This window comes from Pseudophryne corroboree, chromosome 8, assembly GCF_028390025.1.
Source record: "Pseudophryne corroboree isolate aPseCor3 chromosome 8, aPseCor3.hap2, whole genome shotgun sequence".
Classification (NCBI taxonomy): domain Eukaryota; kingdom Metazoa; phylum Chordata; class Amphibia; order Anura; family Myobatrachidae; genus Pseudophryne; species Pseudophryne corroboree.
The window spans coordinates 411423352-411446543 of record NC_086451.1 but is presented as its reverse complement, the minus strand read 5'-3'; the positions used below and the strand labels follow the sequence as shown (position 1 = coordinate 411446543).

The 23192-nt window shown below is 48.0% G+C and overlaps 1 protein-coding gene across 1 annotated transcript in view; it reads right to left on the bottom strand.

Annotated features, from left to right (window-relative positions):
• The window catches only part of LOC134949352 (calpain-2 catalytic subunit-like), a 266498-nt gene that overhangs the window by 137780 nt on the left and 105526 nt on the right, over positions 1-23192 (bottom strand). Inside the window, exon 19 of the mRNA XM_063937866.1 lies at positions 6147-6263. Coding sequence (XP_063793936.1) covers positions 6147-6263 — 117 coding nt within the window. The remainder of the gene's footprint in view (positions 1-6146; positions 6264-23192) is intronic.

The window sequence follows — 23192 nt, the reverse complement described above, 5'->3', positions numbered from 1 at the left end:
AAATACCTCTACTGGGTTATGTGTGCCCATGTGATAGGGAATCTAGATTGTAAAATCCCCCATGCCAGGGACTGATGTGAAGGACTGCAATAATCCCTGTACAGCACTGTGCAATAATAAGAATTTACTTACCGATAATTCTATTTCTCGTAGTCCGTAGTGGATGCTGGGGACTCCGTCAGGACCATGGGGAATAGCGGGCTCCGCAGGAGACAGGGCACATCTAAAAAAGCTTTTAGGTCACATGGTGTGTACTGGCTCCTCCCCCTATGACCCTCCTCCAAGCCTCAGTTAGGTACTGTGCCCGGACGAGCGTACACAATAAGGAAGGATCTTGAATCCCGGGTAAGACTCATACCAGCCACACCAATCACACCGTACAACTTGTGATCTGAACCCAGTTAACAGTATGATAACAAAACGAAGTAGCCTCCGAAAAGATGGCTCACAACAATAGTAATAACCCGATTTTTGTAACAATAACTATGTACAAGCATTGCAGACAATCCGCACTTGGGATGGGCGCCCAGCATCCACTACGGACTACGAGAAATAGAATTATCGGTAAGTAAATTCTTATTTTCTCTAACGTCCTAGTGGATGCTGGGGACTCCGTCAGGACCATGGGGATTATACCAAAGCTCCCAAACGGGCGGGAGAGTGCGGATGACTCTGCAGCACCGAATGAGAGAACTCCAGGTCCTCCTTAGCCAGAGTATCAAAATTTGTAAAATTTTACAAACGTGTTCTCCCCTGACCACGTAGCTGCTCGGCAAAGTTGTAATGCCGAGACTCCTCGGGCAGCCGCCCAGGATGAGCCCACCTTCCTTGTGGAATGGGCATCTACATATTTCGTCTGTGGCAGGCCTGCCACAGAATGTGCAAGCTGAATTGTACTACAAATCCAGCGTGCAATAGACTGCTTAGAAGCATGAGCACCCAGCTTGTTGGGTGTATACAGTATAAACAGCAAGTCAGACTTTCTGACTCCAGCCGTCCTAACTATATATATATATATATATATATATATATATATATATATATATATATTTTTAGGGCCCTGACCACGTCTAGTAACTTGGAGTCCTCCAAGTCCCTAGTAGCCGCAGGCACCACAAGAGGTTGTTTCAGGTGAAAACGCTGACACCCCTTTATGAAGAAACTGGAGACGAGTCCCAGTTCTGTCCTGTTCAAATGGAAAATTTTAATATGGGCTTTTGTAAGACAAAGCCGCCCATTCTGACAATCGCCTGGCCGAGGCCAGGGCTAACAACATGGTCACTTCCCATGTGAGATATTTGTCAACAGCATGGTCACTTTCCATGTGAGATATTTCAAATCCACAGATTTGAGCGGTTCAAACCAATATGATTTTAAGAAATCCCAACACTATGTTGAGATCTCACGGTGCCCCTAGGGGCACAAAAAAGCTGTATATGCAATACATCCTTTACAATCTGGACTTCAGGAACTGAAGTCAATTCTTTCTGGAAGAAAATCTACAGGGCCGAAATTTAAATGTTAATGAACCCCAATTTGAGGTCCAAAACACTCCTGTTTTCAGGAAGTGTAGAAATCGACCTAGTTGAATTTCCGTCGTGGAGCCTTCCTGGCCTCACCCACGCAACATATTTTCACCACATGTGGTGATGACGTTGTGCGGTCACCTCCTTCCTGGCTTTGACCAGGGTAGGTATGACCTCTTATGGAATGCCTTTTCCCCTCAGGATCCGGCATTCAACCGCCATGCCGTCAAACGCAGCCGCGGTAAGTCTTGGAATAGACATGGTACTTGCTGAATCAAGTCCCTTCTTAGCTCCCCAGGCCCTTAGTCCTCTGTGAGCATTTCTTGAAGTTCCGGGTACCAAGTCCCTCTTGGCCAATCCGGAGCCACTAGTATAGTTCATACTCCTCTATGTCTTATAATTCTCAATACCCTGGTTATGAGAAACAGAGGAGGGAACACATACACAGACTGGTACACCCACGGTGTTACCAGAACATCCACAGCTATCGCCTGAAGGTCTCATGACCTGGCGGAATACCTGTCCCGTTTTTTGTTCGGGCGGGACGCCATCATGTCCACCTTTGGTCTTTGCCAACGGTCCACAATCATGTTGAAAAACTTCCCTATGAAGTTTCCACTCTCCCGGGTGGAGGTCATGCCTGCTGAGGAAGTCTGCTTCCCAGTCGTCCACTCCCGGAAAGAACACTGCTGACAGTGCTATCACATGATTTTCCGCCTAGCGAAAAATCCTTGCAGTTTTCACTGCCCTCCTGCTTCTTGTGCCGCCCTTCTGTTTACGTGGGCGACTGCCGTGATGTTATCCCACTGGATCAATACCGGCTGACCTTGAAGCAGAGGTCTAGCTAAGTTTAGAGCATTATAAAATTGCTCTAAGCTTATTTATGCGGAGAGAATTCTCCAGACTTAATCACACTTCCCTGGAAATTTTTTCCCTGTGTGACTGTTCCCCAGCCTCTCAGGCTGGCCTCCGTGGTCACCGGCATCCAATCCTGAATGCCGAATCTGCGGCCCTCTAGAAGATGAGCACTCTGTAATCACCACAGGAGAGACACCCTTTTCCTTGGATATAGGGTTATCCGCTGATGCATCTGAGGATGCGATCCGGACCATTTGTCCAGCAGATCCCACTGAAGAGTTCTTGCGGGAAATCTGCCGAATGGAATTGCTTCGTAATAAGCCACCATTTTTACCAGGACTCTTGTGCAATGATGCACTGACACTTTTCCTGGTTTTAGGAGGATCCCGATTAGCTCGGATAACTCCCTGGTTTTCTCCACTGGGAGAAACACGTTTTTCTGGACTGTGTCCAGAATCTTCCCTAGGAACAGTAGACGTGTCGTCGGAAAAAGCTGTGATTTTGGAATATTTAGAATCCACTCGTGCTGTCGTAGAACTACTTAAGATAGTGCTACTCCGACCTCCAACTGTTCTCTGGACCTTGCCCTTATCAGGAAAGCGTCCATGTTTCTTTTAAGAAAAATCATCATTCCGGCCATTACCTTGGTAAAGACCCGGGGCGCCGTGGACAATCCAAACGGCAGCGTCTGAACTGATAGTGACAGTTCTGTACCAGGAACCTGAAGTACCCTTGGTGAGAAGGGCAAATTTGGACCTGTAGGTAAACGTCCCTGATATCCAGTGACATCATATCGTCCCCTTCTTCCTGGTTCGCTATCACTGCTCCGAGTGACTCCATCTTGATTTGAACGCTTGTATGTAAGTGTTCAAATATTTCAGATCTCACCGAGCCGGTTGGCTTCAGTACCACAATATAGTGTGGAATACTACCCCCTTCCTTGTTGTAAGAAGGGTACTTTGATTATCACCTGCTGGGAATACAGCCTGTGAATTGTGTGAGGGGGAGACGTCTCGAATTTCCAATGTACACCTGGGATATTACATGTAGGATCCCGGAGTTCCCTTGCGAGTGTTGCTGAAACTCTTGAGATGACCCCCTACCGCACCTGAGTCCGCTTGTACGGCCCCAGCGTTATGCTGCGGACTTGGCAGAAGCCGTGAGGAGCTTCTGTTCCTGGGAATGAGCTGCTTGCTGCAGTCTTCTTCCCTTTCCTCTCCCCCTGGGCAGATATGACTGGCCTTCGCCCGCCTGCCCGTATGGGGACGAAAGGACTGAGACTGAAAAGACTGTGTCCTTTTCTGCCAATATGTGACTCGGGGTAACAAAAGGTGGATTTTTCAGCTGTTGCCATGGCCACCAGGTCCAATGGACCGCCCCTTTATACGGCAATACTTCCATATGCCGTCTGGAATCTGCCTCACCTGACCACTGTCGTGTCTTCGTCTGGCAGATATGTACATCACATTTACTCTTGATGCCAGAATGCAAATATGCCTCTGCGCATCACACATATATAGAAATGCATCCTTAAAATGCTCTATAGACAATAAAATCCTGTCCCTGTCAAGGGTATCAAAATTTTCAGTCAGGAAATCCGACCAAGCCCCCTCAGCGCTGCACATCCAGGCTGAGGCGATTGCTGGTCGTAGTATAACACCAGTATGTGTGTATATACTGTTATGATATTTTCCAGCTTCCTATCAGCTGGCTCCTTGAGGGCGGCCGTATCTGGAAACGGTAACGCCATGTTTTTTATAAGCGTGTGAGCGCCTTGTCCACCCTAAGGTGTGTTTTCCAACTCGCCCTTACTACTGGCGGGAAAAAGGGTATACCGCCCATAACTTTCTGTCGGAGGAACCCCACGTATCATCACACACTTCATTTAATTTATCTGATTCAGGCAAAACTACAAGTAGTTTATTCCCACCCTACAAAATACCCTTATTTGTGGTACTTGTGGTATCAGAAATACGTAACACCTCCTTCATTGCCCTTAACATGTAACTTGTGGCCCTAAAGGAAAAATACGTTTGTTTCTTCACCGTCGACACTGGGGTCAGTGTCCGTGTCAGTGTCTGTCGACCGACTGAGGTAAATGGGCGTTTTTACAAGCCCCTGACGGTGTCTGAGACGCCTGGACCGATACTAATTTGTCCGCCGGCTGTCTCATGTCGTCAACCGGCTTGCAGCGTGTTGACATTATCACGTAATTCCATAAGTAAGCCATCCATTCTGGTGTCGACTCCCTAGAGAGTGACATCACCATTACAGGCAATTTTCTCCGTCTCCTCACCAACATTTTCCTCATACATGTCGACACACACGTACCGACCTACAGCACACACATACAGGGAATGCTCTGATAGAGGACAGGACCCACTAGCCCTTTGGGGAGACAGAGGGAGAGTTTGCCAGCACACACCAAAAGCGCCATAATGTATATAACAACCCTAGAAGGTGTTGTTTCTATATATGGGCTCTTAATATATAATTATATCGCCAATTTATGCCCCCCTTCTCTTTAACCCTGTTTCTGTAGTGCAGGGGAGAGTGGGAGCCTTCCTCACCAGCGGAGCTGGTCAGGAAAATGGCGCTGAGTGCTGAGGAGAATAAGCTCCGCCCCTTTCACGGCGGGCTTTTCTCCCGGTTATTAGGAAAACTGGCCTGGGTTAAATACATACATATAGCCTTAATGGCTATATGTGATGTATTTATTTGCCTCTAAGGTAATCTATATTGCTGCCCAGGGCGCCCCCAGCAGCGCCCTGCACCCTCCGTGACCGAGATCAGTGAGCCGTGTAGCAACAATGGCGCACAGCTGCAGTGCTGTGCGCTACCTTCATGAAGACTGAGGAGTCTTCTGCCGCCTGTTTCCGGACCTCCGTTCTGCCGTTCTTCAGCGTCTGTAAGGGGGATCGGCGGCGCGGCTCCGGGACGAACCCCAGGCTGACCTGTGTTCCGACTCCCTCTGGAGCTCAGTGTCCAGTAGCCTAAAACTTCAATCCTCCTGCACGCAGGTGAGTTGCAAGTCTCTCCCCTAAGTCCCTCGTTGCAGTGATCCTGTCGCCAGCAGGAATCACCGATTAGAAACCTAAAAAAAAACTTTTCTAAACAGCTCTTTAAGAGAGCCACCTAGATTGCACCCTCTCGGACGGGCACAAAAACCTAACTGAGGCTTGGAGGAGGGTCATAGGGGGAGGAGCCAGTACACACCATGTGACCTAAAAGCTTTTTTAGATGTGCCCTGTCTCCTGCGGAGCCCGCTATTCCCCATGGTCCTGACGGAGTCCCCAGCATCCACTAGGACGTTAGAGAAATGTATGTATTATATAAATAGCTGCAAATAATCCATGAGATCCTTCCACACTTTGACTTTCATCCAACTCGGAAGCAGGCACAAGGCGCAAGGTGCTCTGTCCTGGTGCATCAGCTTTCTGCATTGATTTATGGCTGCGACTGGCTTTCCGGCTAAGGAGGAGAACGGGGGAGGGATCTCCAAAGCTCTCCGATTCATTTCTATGAAAACATCTGTTTCCACAAAATATTAGTAAAACGTTACTTGATAAATATGGCCCTAATGAGCAGCAAGTGTTAGCGATCAGTTTGTGTAGACTGGTGAACAATCCGAGTATGTCACGAGATAATCGAGAGGAGGATTCACCGCTTCATAGGGATGATACAACGGGTAAAGAAAGGACTTGATAGAGATTCTGACACATCTATTGGTAAAATAATTTGTACCATTGCAGCCTCGCTTACCAAATACACCAACCAGGTGTGCCAGGCAGGACAAGAAGCTGTCAAAATCCACCTGCCTGACGTCATTCCCATATTTCATACACAGCGACTCCACCAGCGAGTTGTTCAGCTGAAATCCTGGGAGACAACAAGAGGTAAAATGTGACTCCACAGAGCGACTTCCCAAAGCAATAAACTACAGTATAGATAAAATATATACACGTTTCAGGATCCTATGGGAACTACACATTTGCGTTTGTAGGAGTGTCTTCCTCCATACACACTTCTAGGGCCCGTTTCTGAGTTTGGCGCACAATAAGTTGCGGCTACTAGCAGTTTATAATGCCGCTACAGAGCCCTCCCCGGGTGTACATCTGTGCGTATGACTGTGCAAGGGCTGAGAAGCTGACTTTCAGCATCCGTACATGGGTCTGTATAGCCACCTCCGTGTCATTGCCCAGGAACGCCCCCTACATTTTCATAACACTTCTGAGAGAGTGCGGCTGAAATCTTCCCTTGTGGAGAACAGCAGTCACACCCTATTTCTTTCATCATCTGATGACTATGAGACTTTAAGACACTTGTTGGAATCCGCCTCTTACAAGTCCCATGATGCATCTGTCCATCTAATCCAGGGGTGGGCAAACTACGGCCCGCGGGCCACATGCGACCCGTGAACCGATCCTGACCGGCCCGCATCAGTGTGCAATGACAAGCGCCCCGACTGGCTGAGCTGCTTGTCATTGCGCTGTATTACCTCTGAGCCGTGGGCAGCGCCGCTGCTGGTTATGTTGGGTACAGCCGGCCAGATTACCTGTGATGTCAGGCGCTGTTGGGGGTGGAGCCAAAGGCAGAGCGGCAGCGTGGATGCGGGCAGCGTGTGGCGGGCAGTTTGAACACATGCAGCAGCACAGGCACAGCACTATCTGGACTCGGGGAAGGGCACCTAAGTAAGGTACATGTTTGGATGGCGGGTGGCAGCGGGACCTGCCTGGCGAGGGGGCAGGGTGCCAGGGCAGGGGTAGCTGGCAATTCTGTCCAGGGAGGGAAGCTGGTAACTGTCTGCGGAGGGGAGCTGATTATTTTCTCCACGGAGGGAGGAGATGAGAGGGAAGATGATAACTGTAAAAAGTTTTGGGTTTTTTTAATTATTATTATTATTATTATTATTATTATTATTATTATTAAATGTGATTGTTAGCAAGTGGTGTTTTGACACCTGACTATTCAATGTCGGTGGCAGTAGGGAATGCACTCGAAGCATAAGCTGCGATAAGTATCCTGCTGGAGCCACATTGTTTTGTGTGCGGCCCTCGATATTCACCGGAAAGTGTCAAGTGGCCCCCCAGCTGAAATAATTGCCCACCCCTGATCTAATCCCTAGTTCTCCCTTTTGAAGCCCTGCTTGCTGGTGATCACCCACTGGTACTGGGACGGAGGCCCTGCTTGTCCCATCACCTTAGCCGTTTCTTTTTGCTTATGCAATACCACTTGTTTAACCTCCCAGGACTGGGTGACCATTGCCCCTCCGGCCCTCCCCTACCACCCTCCATCCCATTTACCACCCTCATATACTTTTGCTTCTTATTTCCTGTAATACTCTTTCTTGCTATTCTCACTAGTTGACTTGCAGATTTGTTTATATTTAGACCTGTGCGTAGCACATATACATATAATACTGTCTTACCGTATTTACTAAGGTTCGGGGCTTATTGAGATCCTTCCTGCTAAGTTTCTTTTTCAGGTTACCATTGTCACTTATTGATACTATGGTGACTAAGTGTTGGACTTTTTTGGCGTGGGATGCATCAAGCATCACATTTTGCATGCAATGCATCCCGCCACTCATCGCACGCATAGTGGCGCTTACATACCGCCATATGCTTTAAAAATAAATAAATCACAAAGGACAGCTCTCCCGATAAGAGCAGTCTTTGCGATACAAGGGAGTATGCGCCACAGGGGATACTAGGAGGGATCTGATTGGCTCCATCTAAGGGCAGAGTGTGATAAGAAGCCCATAGGCTGCTATTGGACAATGCTATCTAGAGATGGTGTTGCCTACTGCGTCCAAGCTCCAGCATGTATCGCACAAAAAATGATTTGCACAGATCACTGTGGCAAGCTACGAGGAGCAGATTGGTATGTGCCTTTTATTACTTGTTTTTAGATTTTAACTCCTATTATTGTTGATAATTCTGCTAATTTTCCAGGGTGTTATGGGACTGCAATGTCAACCAGTCACCAATTCCTTAGTCTCCTGGACACTACGGGAGAGATGGAAAGAAAGTCACTAGGGGTAATGACTTGTAGCAAGATATCCAAGTCCCTTCCAGAGAGATGATTATGGGGTATGTGAAGCAGTGAAAAGTGTGGAGAAGTGAGCCAGTGGAGAAGTTGCCCATGGCAACCAATCAGCTGCTACGTCTAATTTTATAGAAGGCATTTTTTAAATGTTACCTCAACACTGATTGGTTGCCATAGGCAACTTCTCCACTGGATCATTTCTCCACACTTTTCACTGCTTCATGAATAGACCCCTATATATCAGCCTACTATAGGCATCTGATGCCCATAAAACAGCTTGAAGGACACTACAGACAACCTCTGCTGCCCGATATAGACGTTATGGTAAGAACTTACCGTTGATAACGTGATTTCTCTTATGTCCACAGGTATCCACAGGATAACATTGGGATATGGTTGAGCGACAGCGGAAATGGCACCAACACGGTCACAAGCTTTCTGGCCTCCCAGGATGCATCGGGGCCTCACCATATCGTCCCGCCCACTGACTCAGTCAGATCAGTTCTTTCCACAGCAATTTAGGCAGGAGCATCAAGTAGAGACCTGTTTAGGCGATAAGAACACACATGCACACCCTTCCATACAAGAAGGAAGAGGTTTAGTGATTGTCTAGAGCCTCAAATCAGGTGCATCAGGGTGGGATCCCTGTGGATACCTGTGGACATAAGAGAAATCATGATATCAACGGTAAGTTCTTACCATAACGTCTATTTCTCTGGCTGGGTCCACAGGATTATCCACAGGATAACACTGGGATTCCCAAAGTCAATTTTAGTGGTGGGGATGCTCCTGATTACACAGGAGGACCTTTCACCCAAAGTCTGCATCATGAGAGGCAAAAGTATCCAAGGCATAATGTCTGATGTATGTGTTTATGGAAGACCATGTGGCTGCCTTACATATCTGTTCTGCTGAAGCACCCTGTTGTGCTGCCCATGAAGGACCTACCTTACGTGTAGAGTGTGCAGAGACATTAGCCGGAGTATGGAGATCTGCATGAGAATAAGCTTCTGAGATTATCATTCGGAGCCATCTCGCCAGCGTCTGTTTACTAGCAGGCCATCCTCTTCTATGGAATCCATAGAGGATGAAGAGAGAATCTGTTTTTCTGATGGCACTAGTATGATCTATGTAGATTCTTAAAGCTCGGACTACGTCCAGCAACGCTTCTCCCGCAGATAGTCCCGGTACCTGAAAAGCTGGGACTACAATATCTTCATTAAGGTGAAACTTTGAAACCACCTTTGGAAGATAACCAGATCTCGTTCTGAGAACTGCTCTGTCTGGAAAAAAAACTTAGGAAAGGAGACTTACACGATAATGCTCCTAAATCTGACACTCTTCTGGCTGACGCCATTGCCAGTAGAAAAAGCACTTTAGCCGTTAACCATTTAAGATCTGCTCTCTTAAGCGGTTCAAACAGAGGATCCTGGAGAAATTTAAGAACTAAATTCAAATCCCAGGGAGCTGCAGGAGGAACAAATGGAGGTTGAATATGTACAACTCCCTGAAAGAAAGTACGTACATCCTGTAATTCAGTAATCTTTCGCTGAAACCATACAGTTAATGCTGATACTTGAACCCTCAAGGAAGCAACTTTCAAACCTTTATCCAATCCTGCTTGAAGGAAATCCAAAATCCTTGATACTTTAAAAGATATTGGATTCAAATTTTTTCCAGTACACCAATGAATATAGGCTTGCCATATTCTATGATACACACGAGCTGAAGAAGGCTTTCTTGCTCTAAGCATAGTTTGGATTACTTGTTTCGAAAATCCTCTCGCTTCTAAGATAGAGGTTTCAACAGCCACGCCATCAAAGACAGGCGATCCAGATGACTGTGGCAACAAGGACCCTGCATTAGCAGATCTGGACGTTGAGGGAGCAGTATCGGTGCTTCCACGGACATCCTCAGTAGATCTGTATACCAATGCCTTCTTGGCCAAGCTGGAGCTATTAGAATTATTACTCCCTTTGCTTGCTTTATTTTTCTTACTACCCTGGGTAACAGAGATATTGGAGGGAACAGATACGCCAGATGAAATTTCCATTCTACTGACAGTGCGTCTACAAGGACCGCTCCTGGGTCCCTTGTTCTCGATCCGTACCTTGGAACTTTGTTGTTTAGACGAGACGCTATGAGATCTATCTCTGGTAGATCCCATCTGTTCACTAGTGTCTGAAACACTTCTGGATGTAATGCCCATTCGGTTTCCTGAATGGTGTGTCGACTGAGAAAATCCGCTTCCCAGTTCAGAACACCTGGGACAAACACTGCTGACAATGCCGGGAGATGGAGTTCTGCCCATCTTAGAATGGGAGTTACCTCCTCCATCAGTCTCCTGCTGTGAGTTCTTCCTTAATGATTGAGGTATGCTACTGCTGTCGCATTGTCTGAGCGAATCTGGACCGGTCTTCCTTGCAGACTGTGCTTTGCCTGAACTAGAGCCAAGTAAATGGCCCTTATTTCCAACAGATTTATCGGCAGGCGACTTTCCCTTGCGGTCCATCTTCCCTGGAACCACAGGCTTCCGGGTACCGCACCCCAGCCTTGTAGGCTGGCATCTGTTGTCAGGACTTGACATTCTTTTATCCAAAAGGGTCTCCCCTTGTTTAAATGGTCTGTCTGTAGCCACCACGCTAGAGACCTTTTTACGTTTACTGGAAACTTTATCATCTGCTTTTTTATCGTCTGATGATTTCCGTTCCATTTGGTCAGAATAATGTGCTGCAATGGTCTGGAGTGGAATTGCGCATATTCCACCATGTTGAAGGTTAATACCATCAGACCCAACAGTCGCATTGCTGCATGGACTGACATTGTCTGGGTGTGCAACGCTTCCTGAGCCATGACCTGCACCTTGACTATCTTTTTTTCTGGTAAGAGAACTTTCTGTATGTCACGATCCGGGTATCTGGACGCCATTTCTTACCCATCAGATGCCTCCTAAGGCTGGCTCAGCGCTCCAGGACCGGATCCCATCTGTTATCCTGATGTGTACATTCCTGTATCCTCTCCTGTCTCTCTGAGACGCTGTCACAGTAACGCCATATTACATCTGGCATGGCGTCTCCCGCGGCCTCCGCCGCCGTCCCTGAGCTTCTGCATGCAGAGTGTCAGAGTGGCGATTACGTCAGCCGCGGCCTCCGCTGTGTCCGCGTGGTTGGATGTGCACTTGTCAGCCTGGCGTCTCCTGTCTCCAGTGGCCGGCGCCGCCATTACTGTTTTCATTACCACATGGATTACAAACCAAACTTCCCTCCAAGTGTCTGCATGGGCGCAGCCATCTTGGATTCTGTCAGCTGATCATTTCCTCCAATCTGTTGTCAGTATTGTTAATCTGCTAATTGCCTAGCCAATCCCTTCCTTGCTGCAGGTATAAATACACTGTGCCTGAGCAAGGAAGGCGTCAGTGCTTTGGTTGTCAAACCTAGTTCCTGTTTGTCTCTCTCCTGTGATTGTCTTCCAGGTTCCAGCTCCTGTCTCAAGACTTCCACCATAGAGACCCGCACCAGCATTCCACCTGCGGTGTAGCCTGACTCTCCAATCCATTGTGGATTCATCTGTTTCCAGCTACAACATTACCTGCTTCCAGCTCAGCTTTCAGCAGAGTACAGCTTCCCTTAAAGGGCCGGTGTCCTTTCTACACTTTACCACTCTCCACCGGTATTATTATTTCTCCGCTCTCAAGTTCTACATTTCAGTTCATATTTCATCGCTCCCAAGTTCATTTATTATTTAACTGGTTCCAGCCAGTATCCACTCCGTGCTAACAACAGTCTGGTTCCAGCCAGTATCCACAGCAGCTGTTTTACCTTCAGCAACCCAGCTTTTCCTGGAACACCAGCTGGCACAATCCTGGGTTATCTCCATTGCTACAGTCGGGCCTGGTAAGGACTTTCCATCTAGAAGATCATAAGAACTATCTCACACTACCAGTGCCCTGTGGCTCCTGCCATCCTGTAGTACCCAGGAACTGTATTTATTATTTGCTGACTTTTACGTTTTCTTTTACTGCTGCTGTGTTGCGGAGTTGTCATAATAAACATCATTGACTTTTATCCAAGTTGTCGTGGTCACGCCTTCGGGCAGTTATTATTCATGTTACTTACATGTCCAGGGGTCTGATACAACCTCCCAGGTTCCGGTACATCTCAGCCCCTACAACTGAGGCTGCCTCCCGTCAGCTCAGGCCCTCAGTTGTGACAGTAAGCACTGACCTAATGAATCCAGCCGGAGACCAGGATCAAGCGGCCAGGCCGATGCAAGAACTGGCAGCCCGACTAGAACATCAGGAGGCTGCACAGGGCCACATCATCCGCTGTCTCCAGGATCTCTCTACTCGGCTGGATGGGATTCAGACAACTCTCCGTGGATCAGGCGCATCTGGTGCGTCAACCACAGTGACTCCAGCTATAACCCCACCCACCTTACCCATTTCTGCTCCACGTCTTCATCTTCCAACGCCAGCAAAATTTGACGGATCTCCAAGATTCTGCAGGGGATTTCTCAACCAGTGTGAGATTCAGTTTGAGCTACAACCTGGCAATTTTCCCAGTGACCGTACAAAAATTGCCTACATCATCTCTCTTCTCAGTGGCTCCGCCCTTGACTGGGCATCACCGTTATGGGAGAGGTCCGACACCCTGCTATCTTCTTACACTGCATTCGTGTCAACATTCAGGCGCATCTTCGACGAGCCAGGCCGGGTAACCTCAGCTTCATCCGAGATTCTCCGTTTACGCCAGGGGTCACGTACTGTAGGACAATATCTGATACAGTTCCAGATCCTGGCATCCGAACTGGCATGGAACGACGAGGCCCTGTATGCTGCATTCTGGCATGGCTTATCTGAGCTTATTAAAGATGAGTTAGCTACCAGAGACTTACCTTCTAAGTTAGATGAGCTAATCTCACTCTGCACGAAAGTTGATTTACGTTTCAGAGAGAGAGCAACTGAGCGTGGAAGATCATCTGCTCCAAAATCTTCTGCTCCTCCTCCTCGTCAACTGTCACCATCTAAAGATGAGCCCATGCAAATTGGCCGTTCCCGTTTAACTCCTGCTGAGCGCCGAAGACGTCTCTCTGAGTCTCTTTGTCTTTACTGTGCAGCTCCGTCTCACACCATCAATGCCTGTCCCGAACGTCCGGGAAAACTCCAAACCCTAGCTCGCCAAGGAGAGGGCCGGCTAGGAGTAATGATCTCCTCTCCATCTCCTCATGATTGTAATCTCCCAGTCTCGCTTCAAGTTGCTCAACGGTATCGGAACGTCATTGCTCTCCTTGATTCCGGAGCAGCTGGGAACTTTATTACTGAAGCCTATGTTAAACGGTGGTCCCTACCCACCGAGAGACTTCCTTCCTCCTTTTCCTTAACTGCCGTGGATGGCAGTAAAATTTTTGATACTGTTATTGCTCTAAGGACTCTACCAGTTCGTCTGAGAGTGGGAGTTCTTCATTCCGAACTTATTTCACTTTTAGTGATTCCAAGAGCCACACATCCTGTGGTCCTGGGCCTTCCATGGCTCCGTCTTCACAATCCTACAATTGATTGGACGACTACGCAAATCCTGGCATGGGGTTCCTCCTGTGCAGAGACATGTTTGTTTAAAGTATTGCCTGTCTGTTCTTCCTCCCCCAGGTCGTCTGATGTTCCACCTCCTCCATATCAAGATTTCACGGATGTGTTCAGTAAAGCTTCTGCTGATATCCTTCCTCCTCATAGAGAATGGGACTGCCCGATTGATCTCGTTCCAGGGAAGGTTCCACCTCGAGGCCGAACTTATCCGTTGTCTCTGCCTGAGACGCATTCTATGGAGGAATACATTAAAGAGAACCTAGCAAAGGGGTTCATTCGACCTTCTTCTTCCCCAGCCGGCGCAGGCTTCTTTTTTGTAAAAAAGAAAGATGGTGGTCTGCGGCCGTGCATCGACTACAGAGGTTTGAACGACATTACCATCAAGAACCGTTATCCTTTACCCCTGATTACTGAGCTCTTTGACAGAGTTAGCGGAGCTACCATCTTTACAAAGCTGGACTTGCGAGGTGCATACAATCTCATCCGGATCCGTGAGGGTGACGAGTGGAAGACCGCCTTTAACACCCGTGACGGACATTATGAGTACCTCGTCATGCCCTTCGGATTGAGCAATGCTCCAGCTGTCTTCCAGCATTTTGTCAATGAGATCTTCAGAGACATTCTATACCGTCATGTCGTGGTCTATCTAGACGATATCCTCATTTTTGCCAACGATTTAGAGGAACATCGTTTTTGGGTTAAAGAGGTTCTGTCCCGTCTCCGTGTCAATCATCTCTATTGCAAATTAGAAAAATGCGTCTTTGAAGTCAAGTCCATTCCGTTTCTAGGGTACATTGTGTCCGGTTCCGGACTAGAGATGGATCCTGAGAAACTACAAGCAATTCAGAATTGGCCGGTACCCTTAACCCTCAAAGGGGTCCAGAGGTTCTTAGGGTTCGCCAATTATTACCGAAAGTTTATACGAGACTTTTCCACCATTGTGGCGCCTATTACTGCTTTCACCAAGAAGGGTGCTAACCCGTCCAAGTGGTCTGAAGAAGCCATGCAAGCTTTTCATCTTTTAAAACAGAGGTTCATCTCTGCGCCTGTCCTGAAACAGCCTGACATCGACTCTCCTTTCATCCTAGAGGTGGATGCCTCCTCCGTTGGAGTAGGAGCGGTGTTATCTCAGAGGGCTAAAGATGGCCATTTACATCCTTGCAGTTTCTTCTCCCGGAAGTTCTCCCCAGCTGAGCGCAACTATGCCATTGGCGACCAGGAGTTGCTAGCCATCAAGCTCGCTCTAGAAGAGTGGAGGTATCTGTTGGAGGGAGCTTCTCATTTAATCACCATACTTACAGACCACAAGAACCTTTTATACCTGAAGGGCGCACAATGTCTCAACCCTCGTCAGGCCAGATGGGCACTTTTATTTTCCAGGTTCGACTTTAAACTCCAGTTCTGTCCGGGCTCTCAGAATCGCAAGGCCGATGCCCTTTCCCGCTCATGGGAGCAAGAAAATGAGTCAGAGTCTTCAGACAAGCATCCTATTATAAATCCGTTGGCATTCTCCACGGTAGGGATGGACTCTACGCCCCCATCAGGGAAAAGTTTTGTGAAGCCGATGCTAAGGAAGAAGCTCATGCATTGGGCCCATGCTTCCCGTTTTGCCGGACATACAGGTATCCAAAAAACCCTGGAGTTTATCTCTAGGTCCTATTGGTGGCCAACTCTGAAAAAAGACGTCTTGGAGTTTATTGCATCTTGCCCAAAGTGTGCCCAACATAAAGTATCCCGCCAGTCGCCTGCGGGGCAACTGGTTCCACTATCCGTTCCCCGTCGACCATGGACCCACTTGTCGATGGATTTCATTACAGACTTACCCATGTGCAACAAGTTCAATACCATCTGGGTGGTAGTTGACCGGTTCACCAAGATGGCACACTTCATTCCTCTCACCGGTCTTCCGTCAGCTTCCAAGTTGGCTCAAGTATTCATACAAGAGATCTTCCGACTCCACGGTCTTCCTGAAGAAATTATCTCAGATCGAGGAGTTCAATTCACAGCCAAATTCTGGCGAAGTTTATGTCAAGTCCTCCAAGTCAAGCTAAAGTTTTCCACGGCTTACCATCCTCAGACCAATGGTCAAACCGAGAGGGTGAATCAGGACTTGGAGGCCTTCCTCCGCATCTATGTGTCCTCCTCTCAAGATGACTGGGTTCAATTACTTCCCTGGGCCGAGTTCTGTCATAACAACCAGTATCATTCTTCATCTGCTTCAACACCATTCTTCACTAACTTTGGATTCCACCCTAAAGTCCCTGAGTTCCAACCGCTTCCAGCAACTTCTGTTCCCGCAGTGGATATCACCTTGCATCAGTTTGCCAATATCTGGAAGAGCGTACGATCAGCTCTGCTCAAGGCATCGTTCAGGTACAAGAAGTTTGCGGATAAGAAGCGTCGAGCAGTTCCTGCTCTCAAGGTGGGTGATCGGGTATGGTTATCCACGAAGAATTTGAGGTTAAGAGTTCCCAGTATGAAGTTTGCACCTCGCTATATCGGTCCTTTCAAGATTGAACAAGTCATCAATCCTGTTGCTTACAGACTCCAGTTGCCTCCCTTCTTAAAAATACCCAGGACATTCCATGTTTCCCTGTTGAAACCGCTGATCTTGAATCGGTTTCATTCCTCACTTCCTCCAACTCCGAAAGTCCAAACTCAACGAGGCGTTGAGTATGAAGTGGCCAAGATCCTGGACTCACGTCACCGTTACGGTCAACTACAATATCTTATTGACTGGAAGGGTTATGGTCCTGAGGAACGGTCGTGGACCAATGCTTCTGATGTCCATGCTCCTGCCTTGGTCCGGAGATTCCATTCCAAGTTTCCTCAAAAGCCAAAGAAGTGTCCTGGGGCCACTCCTAAAGGGGGGGGTGCTGTCACGATCCGGGTATCTGGACGCCATTTCTTACCCATCAGATGCCTCCTAAGGCTGGCTCAGCGCTCCAGGACCGGATCCCATCTGTTATCCTGATGTGTACATTCCTGTATCCTCTCCTGTCTCTCTGAGACGCTGTCACAGTAACGCCATATTACATCTGGCATGGCGTCTCCCGCGGCCTCCGCCGCCGTCCCTGAGCTTCTGCATGCAGAGTGTCAGAGTGGCGATTACGTCAGCCGTGGCCTCCGCTGTGTCCGCGTGGTTGGATGTGCACTTGTCAGCCTGGCGTCTCCTGTCTCCAGTGGCCGGCGCCGCCATTACTGTTTTCATTACCACATGGATTACAAACCAAACTTCCCTCCAAGTGTCTGCATGGGCGCAGCCATCTTGGATTCTGTCAGCTGATCATTTCCTCCAATCTGTTGTCAGTATTGTTAATCTGCATAATTGCCTAGCCAATCCCTTCCTTGCTGCAGGTATAAATACACTGTGCCTGAGCAAGGAAGGCGTCAGTGCTTTGGTTGTCAAACCTAGTTCCTGTTTGTCTCTCTCCTGTGATTGTCTTCCAGGTTCCAGCTCCTGTCTCAAGACTTCCACCATAGAGACCCGCACCAGCATTCCACCTGCGGTGTAGCCTGACTCTCCAATCCATTGTGGATTGATCTGTTTCCAGCTACAACATTACCTGCTTCCAGCTCAGCTTTCAGCAGAGTACAGCTTCCCTTAAAGGGCCGGTGTCCTTTCTACACTTTACCACTCTCCACCGGTATTATTATTTCTCCGCTCTCAAGTTCTACATTTCAGTTCATATTTCATCGCTCCCAAGTTCATTTATTATTTAACTGGTTCCAGCCAGTATCCACTCCGTGCTAACAACAGTCTGGTTCCAGCCAGTATCCACAGCAGCTGTTTTACCTTCAGCAACCCAGCTTTTCCTGGAACACCAGCTGGCACAATCCTGGGTTATCTCCATTGCTACAGTCGGGCCTGGTAAGGACTTTCCATCTAGAAGATCATAAGAACTATCTCACACTACCAGTGCCCTGTGGCTCCTGCCATCCTGTAGTACCCAGGAACTGTATTTATTATTTGCTGACTTTTACGTTTTCTTTTACTGCTGCTGTGTTGCGGAGTTGTCATAATAAACATCATTGACTTTTATCCAAGTTGTCGTGGTCACGCCTTCGGGCAGTTATTATTCATGTTACTTACATGTCCAGGGGTCTGATACAACCTCCCAGGTTCCGGTACATCTCAGCCCCTACAACTGAGGCTGCCTCCCGTCAGCTCAGGCCCTCAGTTGTGACACTGTAGGTCTGAATCCAATATGGCCCCCAAATGAACCATCCGCTGTGATGGATTCAGAGACGACTTTTCTCAATTTATGAGCCACCCGTGTCTCTGTAAACAAACTATTGTCTGTTGAAGATGGCTCAGAAGTAAATCTTGCGAATGTGCTAAGATTAACAGGTCGTTGAGATATGGGAATATTCTTATCCCCTGTTTGCACAGACAAGCTGCCATAACCACCATGATCTTGGTAAACACCCTGGGTGCTGTTGCTAGCCCGAAGGGCAAAGCTTGGAACTGAAAATGTTCCTGGAGGATGGCAAACCTGAGGTAACACTGATGAGACAGTGCTATAGGCACACGTAGGTAAGCATCCCGTACATCCAGAGATACCATGTAATCTCCCGGTTCCATGGCCAACATTATGGAGCGTAACGTCTCCATGTGGAACTTCGGGATCCAAATGTATTTGTTTAACATTTTTAGATTGAGAATTGGTCGATATGACCCATTTGGCTTCTGGATCAGAAACAGATTGGAGTAAACCCCCTGTCCCCTTTGTGATGGAGGTACTGGGACAATCACACCTGACTGCAGTAACTTTTGGACTGCTTCTTGCAGGGCATTAGCCTTCGACTCTATACGAGACGGGCTGGTGCAAAAAAAAAAATCTTTGAGGAGGCTGCCTCCTGAATGGGAACCCATACCCCTGAGATACCACCTTCTGCACCCAAGCATCTCTTGTTGACTGTTGCCATATGTGTGCAAAATGAAGGAGTCGGCCCCCAACCCTGGAATCCTCCAGGCGGAGGCCCGTCTCTTCAGGCTGATGGTTTCTGTTCAGGCTTGGAAGCTGGCTTTTTGCTAGCCCACTGCTTCCTACCCCTAGTTTTGAACTGGGGTTGCTTAGACTCCTCTTTGGCTTTCGCTTTGCTTTGCCAACGAAATGAGCGAAACTTTGAACCCTTGGACTTAGGGTTATAAGTAGCCGGAAATCTGACCTTCTTTGACTCAGCCTCTGATTCTAGGATATCAGATAATGGTTTCCCAAACAATATATTACCAATGAAAGGCAATGCTTCCAATTCTTTCTTGGATTCCGCATCTGCTTTCCAGGTACGTAGCCAAACTGCTCTGCGAGCGGCTACTGTCAAGGCTGAAGCTTTAGAAGCAACTGTACCCATATCAATTGCTGCTTCTTCCAAGTATTGGGCAGATTGTCTTAAACGGCTAAAAAGATCCTCTTGCTCCCTAATAGGAGAAGAGATATCATTCTCTAGTTCCTCTATCCATTCGCCGATTGCCTTTGCTACCCAGGCCGAAGCCATAGCAGGTCTTACCACTGCTCCTACTAGAGAAAATACATTTTTCAAAAAGCTATCTACCCTTCTGTCTGTGACATCATTTAGTGAGGTAGATGACAGTGGTAAAGCAGATTTATGCACAAGTCGCAGAACATGTGCATCTACTTTTGAAGGAACTTCTCTTTTTGAACAATCCACAGCTGGAAATGGATAATAAGAAGTCCATCTTTTCGGAATCTTATATTTCTTTCTTACTGGGCGTCGCCCAAGACTCATCCATCATTTCCGTCAGCTCATCTGACGCTGGGAATTCAGTTCTCACTGACTTTGTTTGTTTGAACACAGGTGCTTTAGATTTTAAACACTGTCTTAGCTGGCTCTTCCAAAGAGAGAACAGCCTTCACAACATTAATAAGTTCAGCTACATCCTCTGAACTAAAACTCTGCGACTGATCATCATACAGAGTATTTGAATATACTGTATCATCATCTGTTGTATCATCTTGTGTAGTCTGCCACATAGACGTATCTGTCTTAGTCTTACCTGTCCCCTGGTTGCTTGTAGAGCAGGGGTGGGCAATTATTTCAGCTGGGGGGCCGCTTAACACTTCCAGTGAATATTCGAGGGCCACACACAAGGGCGGGGACTAATATGAATGACAAATATTTGTAGGAGTAAGTCCTGGGCTGCGCAGAGACTGCACAAAGTAGATTTTTGCAGCTCTGCGTACACATCCGATCGTACACTTGCACGGGTGAATTTACACTCCTCCTGGGGGCGGCGACTACCCGAACGCAGGACAGCAAAATGTGCAGCACAGTGATCAGGTCTGAATCAGCCCCTTAGTCAGCAGTTACTGCAAAATGAGACCCGTTATAGGGCCCAATTCAGACCCAGTCACTGCTGTGTATTTTCGCACAGCGGATGATCGGGTCTGAACTGCGCATGCATTGCAGTGCGCAGGAACGTCGGTCCGCCGCGCTGGGGAGCGTCAGGCAGTGATGGGATGGTGCGAACAAAGCGATCGCACAGGTGATCGCAAGGTGATTGACAGGAAGAGGCCGTTTGTGGGTGGCAACTGACCGGTTTAGAGGAGTGCACGGAAAAATGCAGGAGGGACCAGGCGTTTGGAAGAAGGGTTTCTGACGTCAGCTCCGGCCCCGATCATCGCACTGGAAGAGTAAGTCCTGGGCTGCGCAGAGACTGCACAAACTTCTGTTTCTGCAGCTCTCCTGCACATGCGATTGCACCCCTGCACAGCGATTACCCCCTGTAGGTGGCGACTACCTGATCGTAGCACTGCAAACATCACACCCTAGCGATCAGGTCTGAATTAGGCCCATAGTTTTATATATATATATATATATATATATATATATATAAAACTATTAAAACATAGTATTATATATATATATATATATCTATAAAAACACACACACCACAATATACATTACACCGCATACGTAGTTTTTTACAGGCAAAATACAAATGTCTAAAAAACACATCCAGTAATAAAAAAAATATAAATAAAAAACTGCTGAAAACAAACAAACAAACAAACAAACAAACAAACAGCATCCTGTGTAATGCTGTTATCAATCCTATTCACAGCTGGTTACTAGCTCCCCCCACGGGTGGTCTTCAGTATGCCGGCGGTCGGGCTCCCGGCGACCAGCATACCGGCGCCGGGAGCCCGACAGCCGGCATACCGACACTTATTCTCCCTCGTGGGGGTCCACGACCCCCCTGGAGGGAGAATAAAATAGTGTAGTGCGCGTAGCTCGCCACCGTGCCCGTAGCGTGGCGAGCGCAGCGAGCCCACAAGGGGCTCATTTGCGCTCACCACACTGTCGGTAAGCCGGCGGCCGGCCTCCCGGCGCCGGCCTGCTGGTCGCCAGGAGGCCGGCCGCCGGCAGATCGTAGTGAACCCCCCCAGCCGCTTCCCTGAACCCACATAGCAGTCTCAAACCTCCCCTCTCCCTTAAACCCATATAGCAGTCTCTACCCCCCTTCCCCCACCGCTGAACCCATATAGCAGTCACTACCCCCCTTCACCCCCTCCCCTGAACCTATACAGCAGTCTCTACCCCCCTTCCCCTGAACCTATACAGCAGTCTCTACCCCCCTCCTCTCCTCCCTCCCTCCCCCCCCCCCCCCCCCCGGACCAATATATAGGAGCTTTACCTTTGATGTGTTTTTTTCACAGTGGCAGATCTGTTGCCCAGATTATCCACCGCCTTCTGCCAGATCCGCTGCCCGCGGCGCTGCGCAGAGCCGCTGCTGCTACCCGCTGCCCTCTGCACGCTCCTGCCGTGGCTCCGCCCCCTATGGCGCGCAGCGCCTGATGTCACAGAGGAAATCCCGGTCAGCAGACCGGGTATTTCCTCAGCGGCGCCGCATCTCGGAGCTTCGTAGCGCAATGACAAGCGGCTCAGCCGGGCCGCTTGTCATTGCACAGTGGTATGGGACAGTGGGCCAGGCAGAATCGGTTCGCGGGCCGCATGTTGCCCACCCCTATTGTAGAGGCTACTGGAACCAAGCCGTAGGAAGGGAGCTGCATGTATGGGTTAATAGTGTAACCTAACCCTTGAGGTGGTGCTACCAGAGCTAACCTGTACGCTATTGAAGATAGAGCCTTGGCGAACACATTCCATGGTGGCTCTGTTGGTGGCTGAACCAACTCCTGTTTTTTACTTTGCTGAAAAGCAAAACAGTTTGCACACAAGCCCTCATAAGTGACTAATTGGCCCATATCAATTAACCCAAGATAAGCATGTTAGGGATGTAGGAGTACTTGACAAATTCTCCTCGTCACTTTTGCCGCTCACAGACATGGTAATAATCTGTTAATGACTACACAATTTGTGACTGAAAATCACCTATATATGAGTATATAGAAGTGAAATCAATCTGACCACAGTGCACCTGATTTGAGGGTCAGAACAGGACTGACATTACAGAAAAGTCAGCACACATACTAGCAGTCAGTCACATGTTAAAGCATTAGACATTGTCATATGAGAATACAACCCCCTTTACAACTTATAAATAAGTAGGAAAATTGTACTTCTGTTTTTAACTGGTTCTTTTTCAACATAACACGCAGAAAACCCAGTAATATACAGATCTCATATGCAATAGGTACTAAAAGTTAACAATTCATACTAACAAGTAGAGAGAATTTTTAGTACCTTATACCCTTCCTCTGGAGAGCAGGATACAGGGTGTCACAACTGAGGGCCTGAGCTGACGGGAGGCAGCCTCAGTTGTAGGGGCTGAGATGTACCGGAACCTGGGAGGTTGTATCAGACCCCTGGACATGTAAGTAACATGAATAATAACTGCCCGAAGGCGTGACCACGACAACTTGGATAAAAGTCAATGATGTTTATTATGACAACTCCGCAACACAGCAGCAGTAAAAGAAAACGTAAAAGTCAGCAAAGAATAAATACAGTTCCTGGGTACTACAGGATGGCAGGAGCCACAGGGCACTGGTAGTGTGAGATAGTTCTTATGATCTTCTAGATGGAAAGTCCTTACCAGGCCCGACTGTAGCAATGGAGATAACCCAGGATTGTGCCAGCTGGTGTTCCAGGAAAAGCTGGGTTGCTGAAGATAAAACAGCTGCTGTGGATACTGGCTGGAACCAGACTGTTGTTAGCACGGAGTGGATACTGGCTGGAACCAGTTAAATAATAAA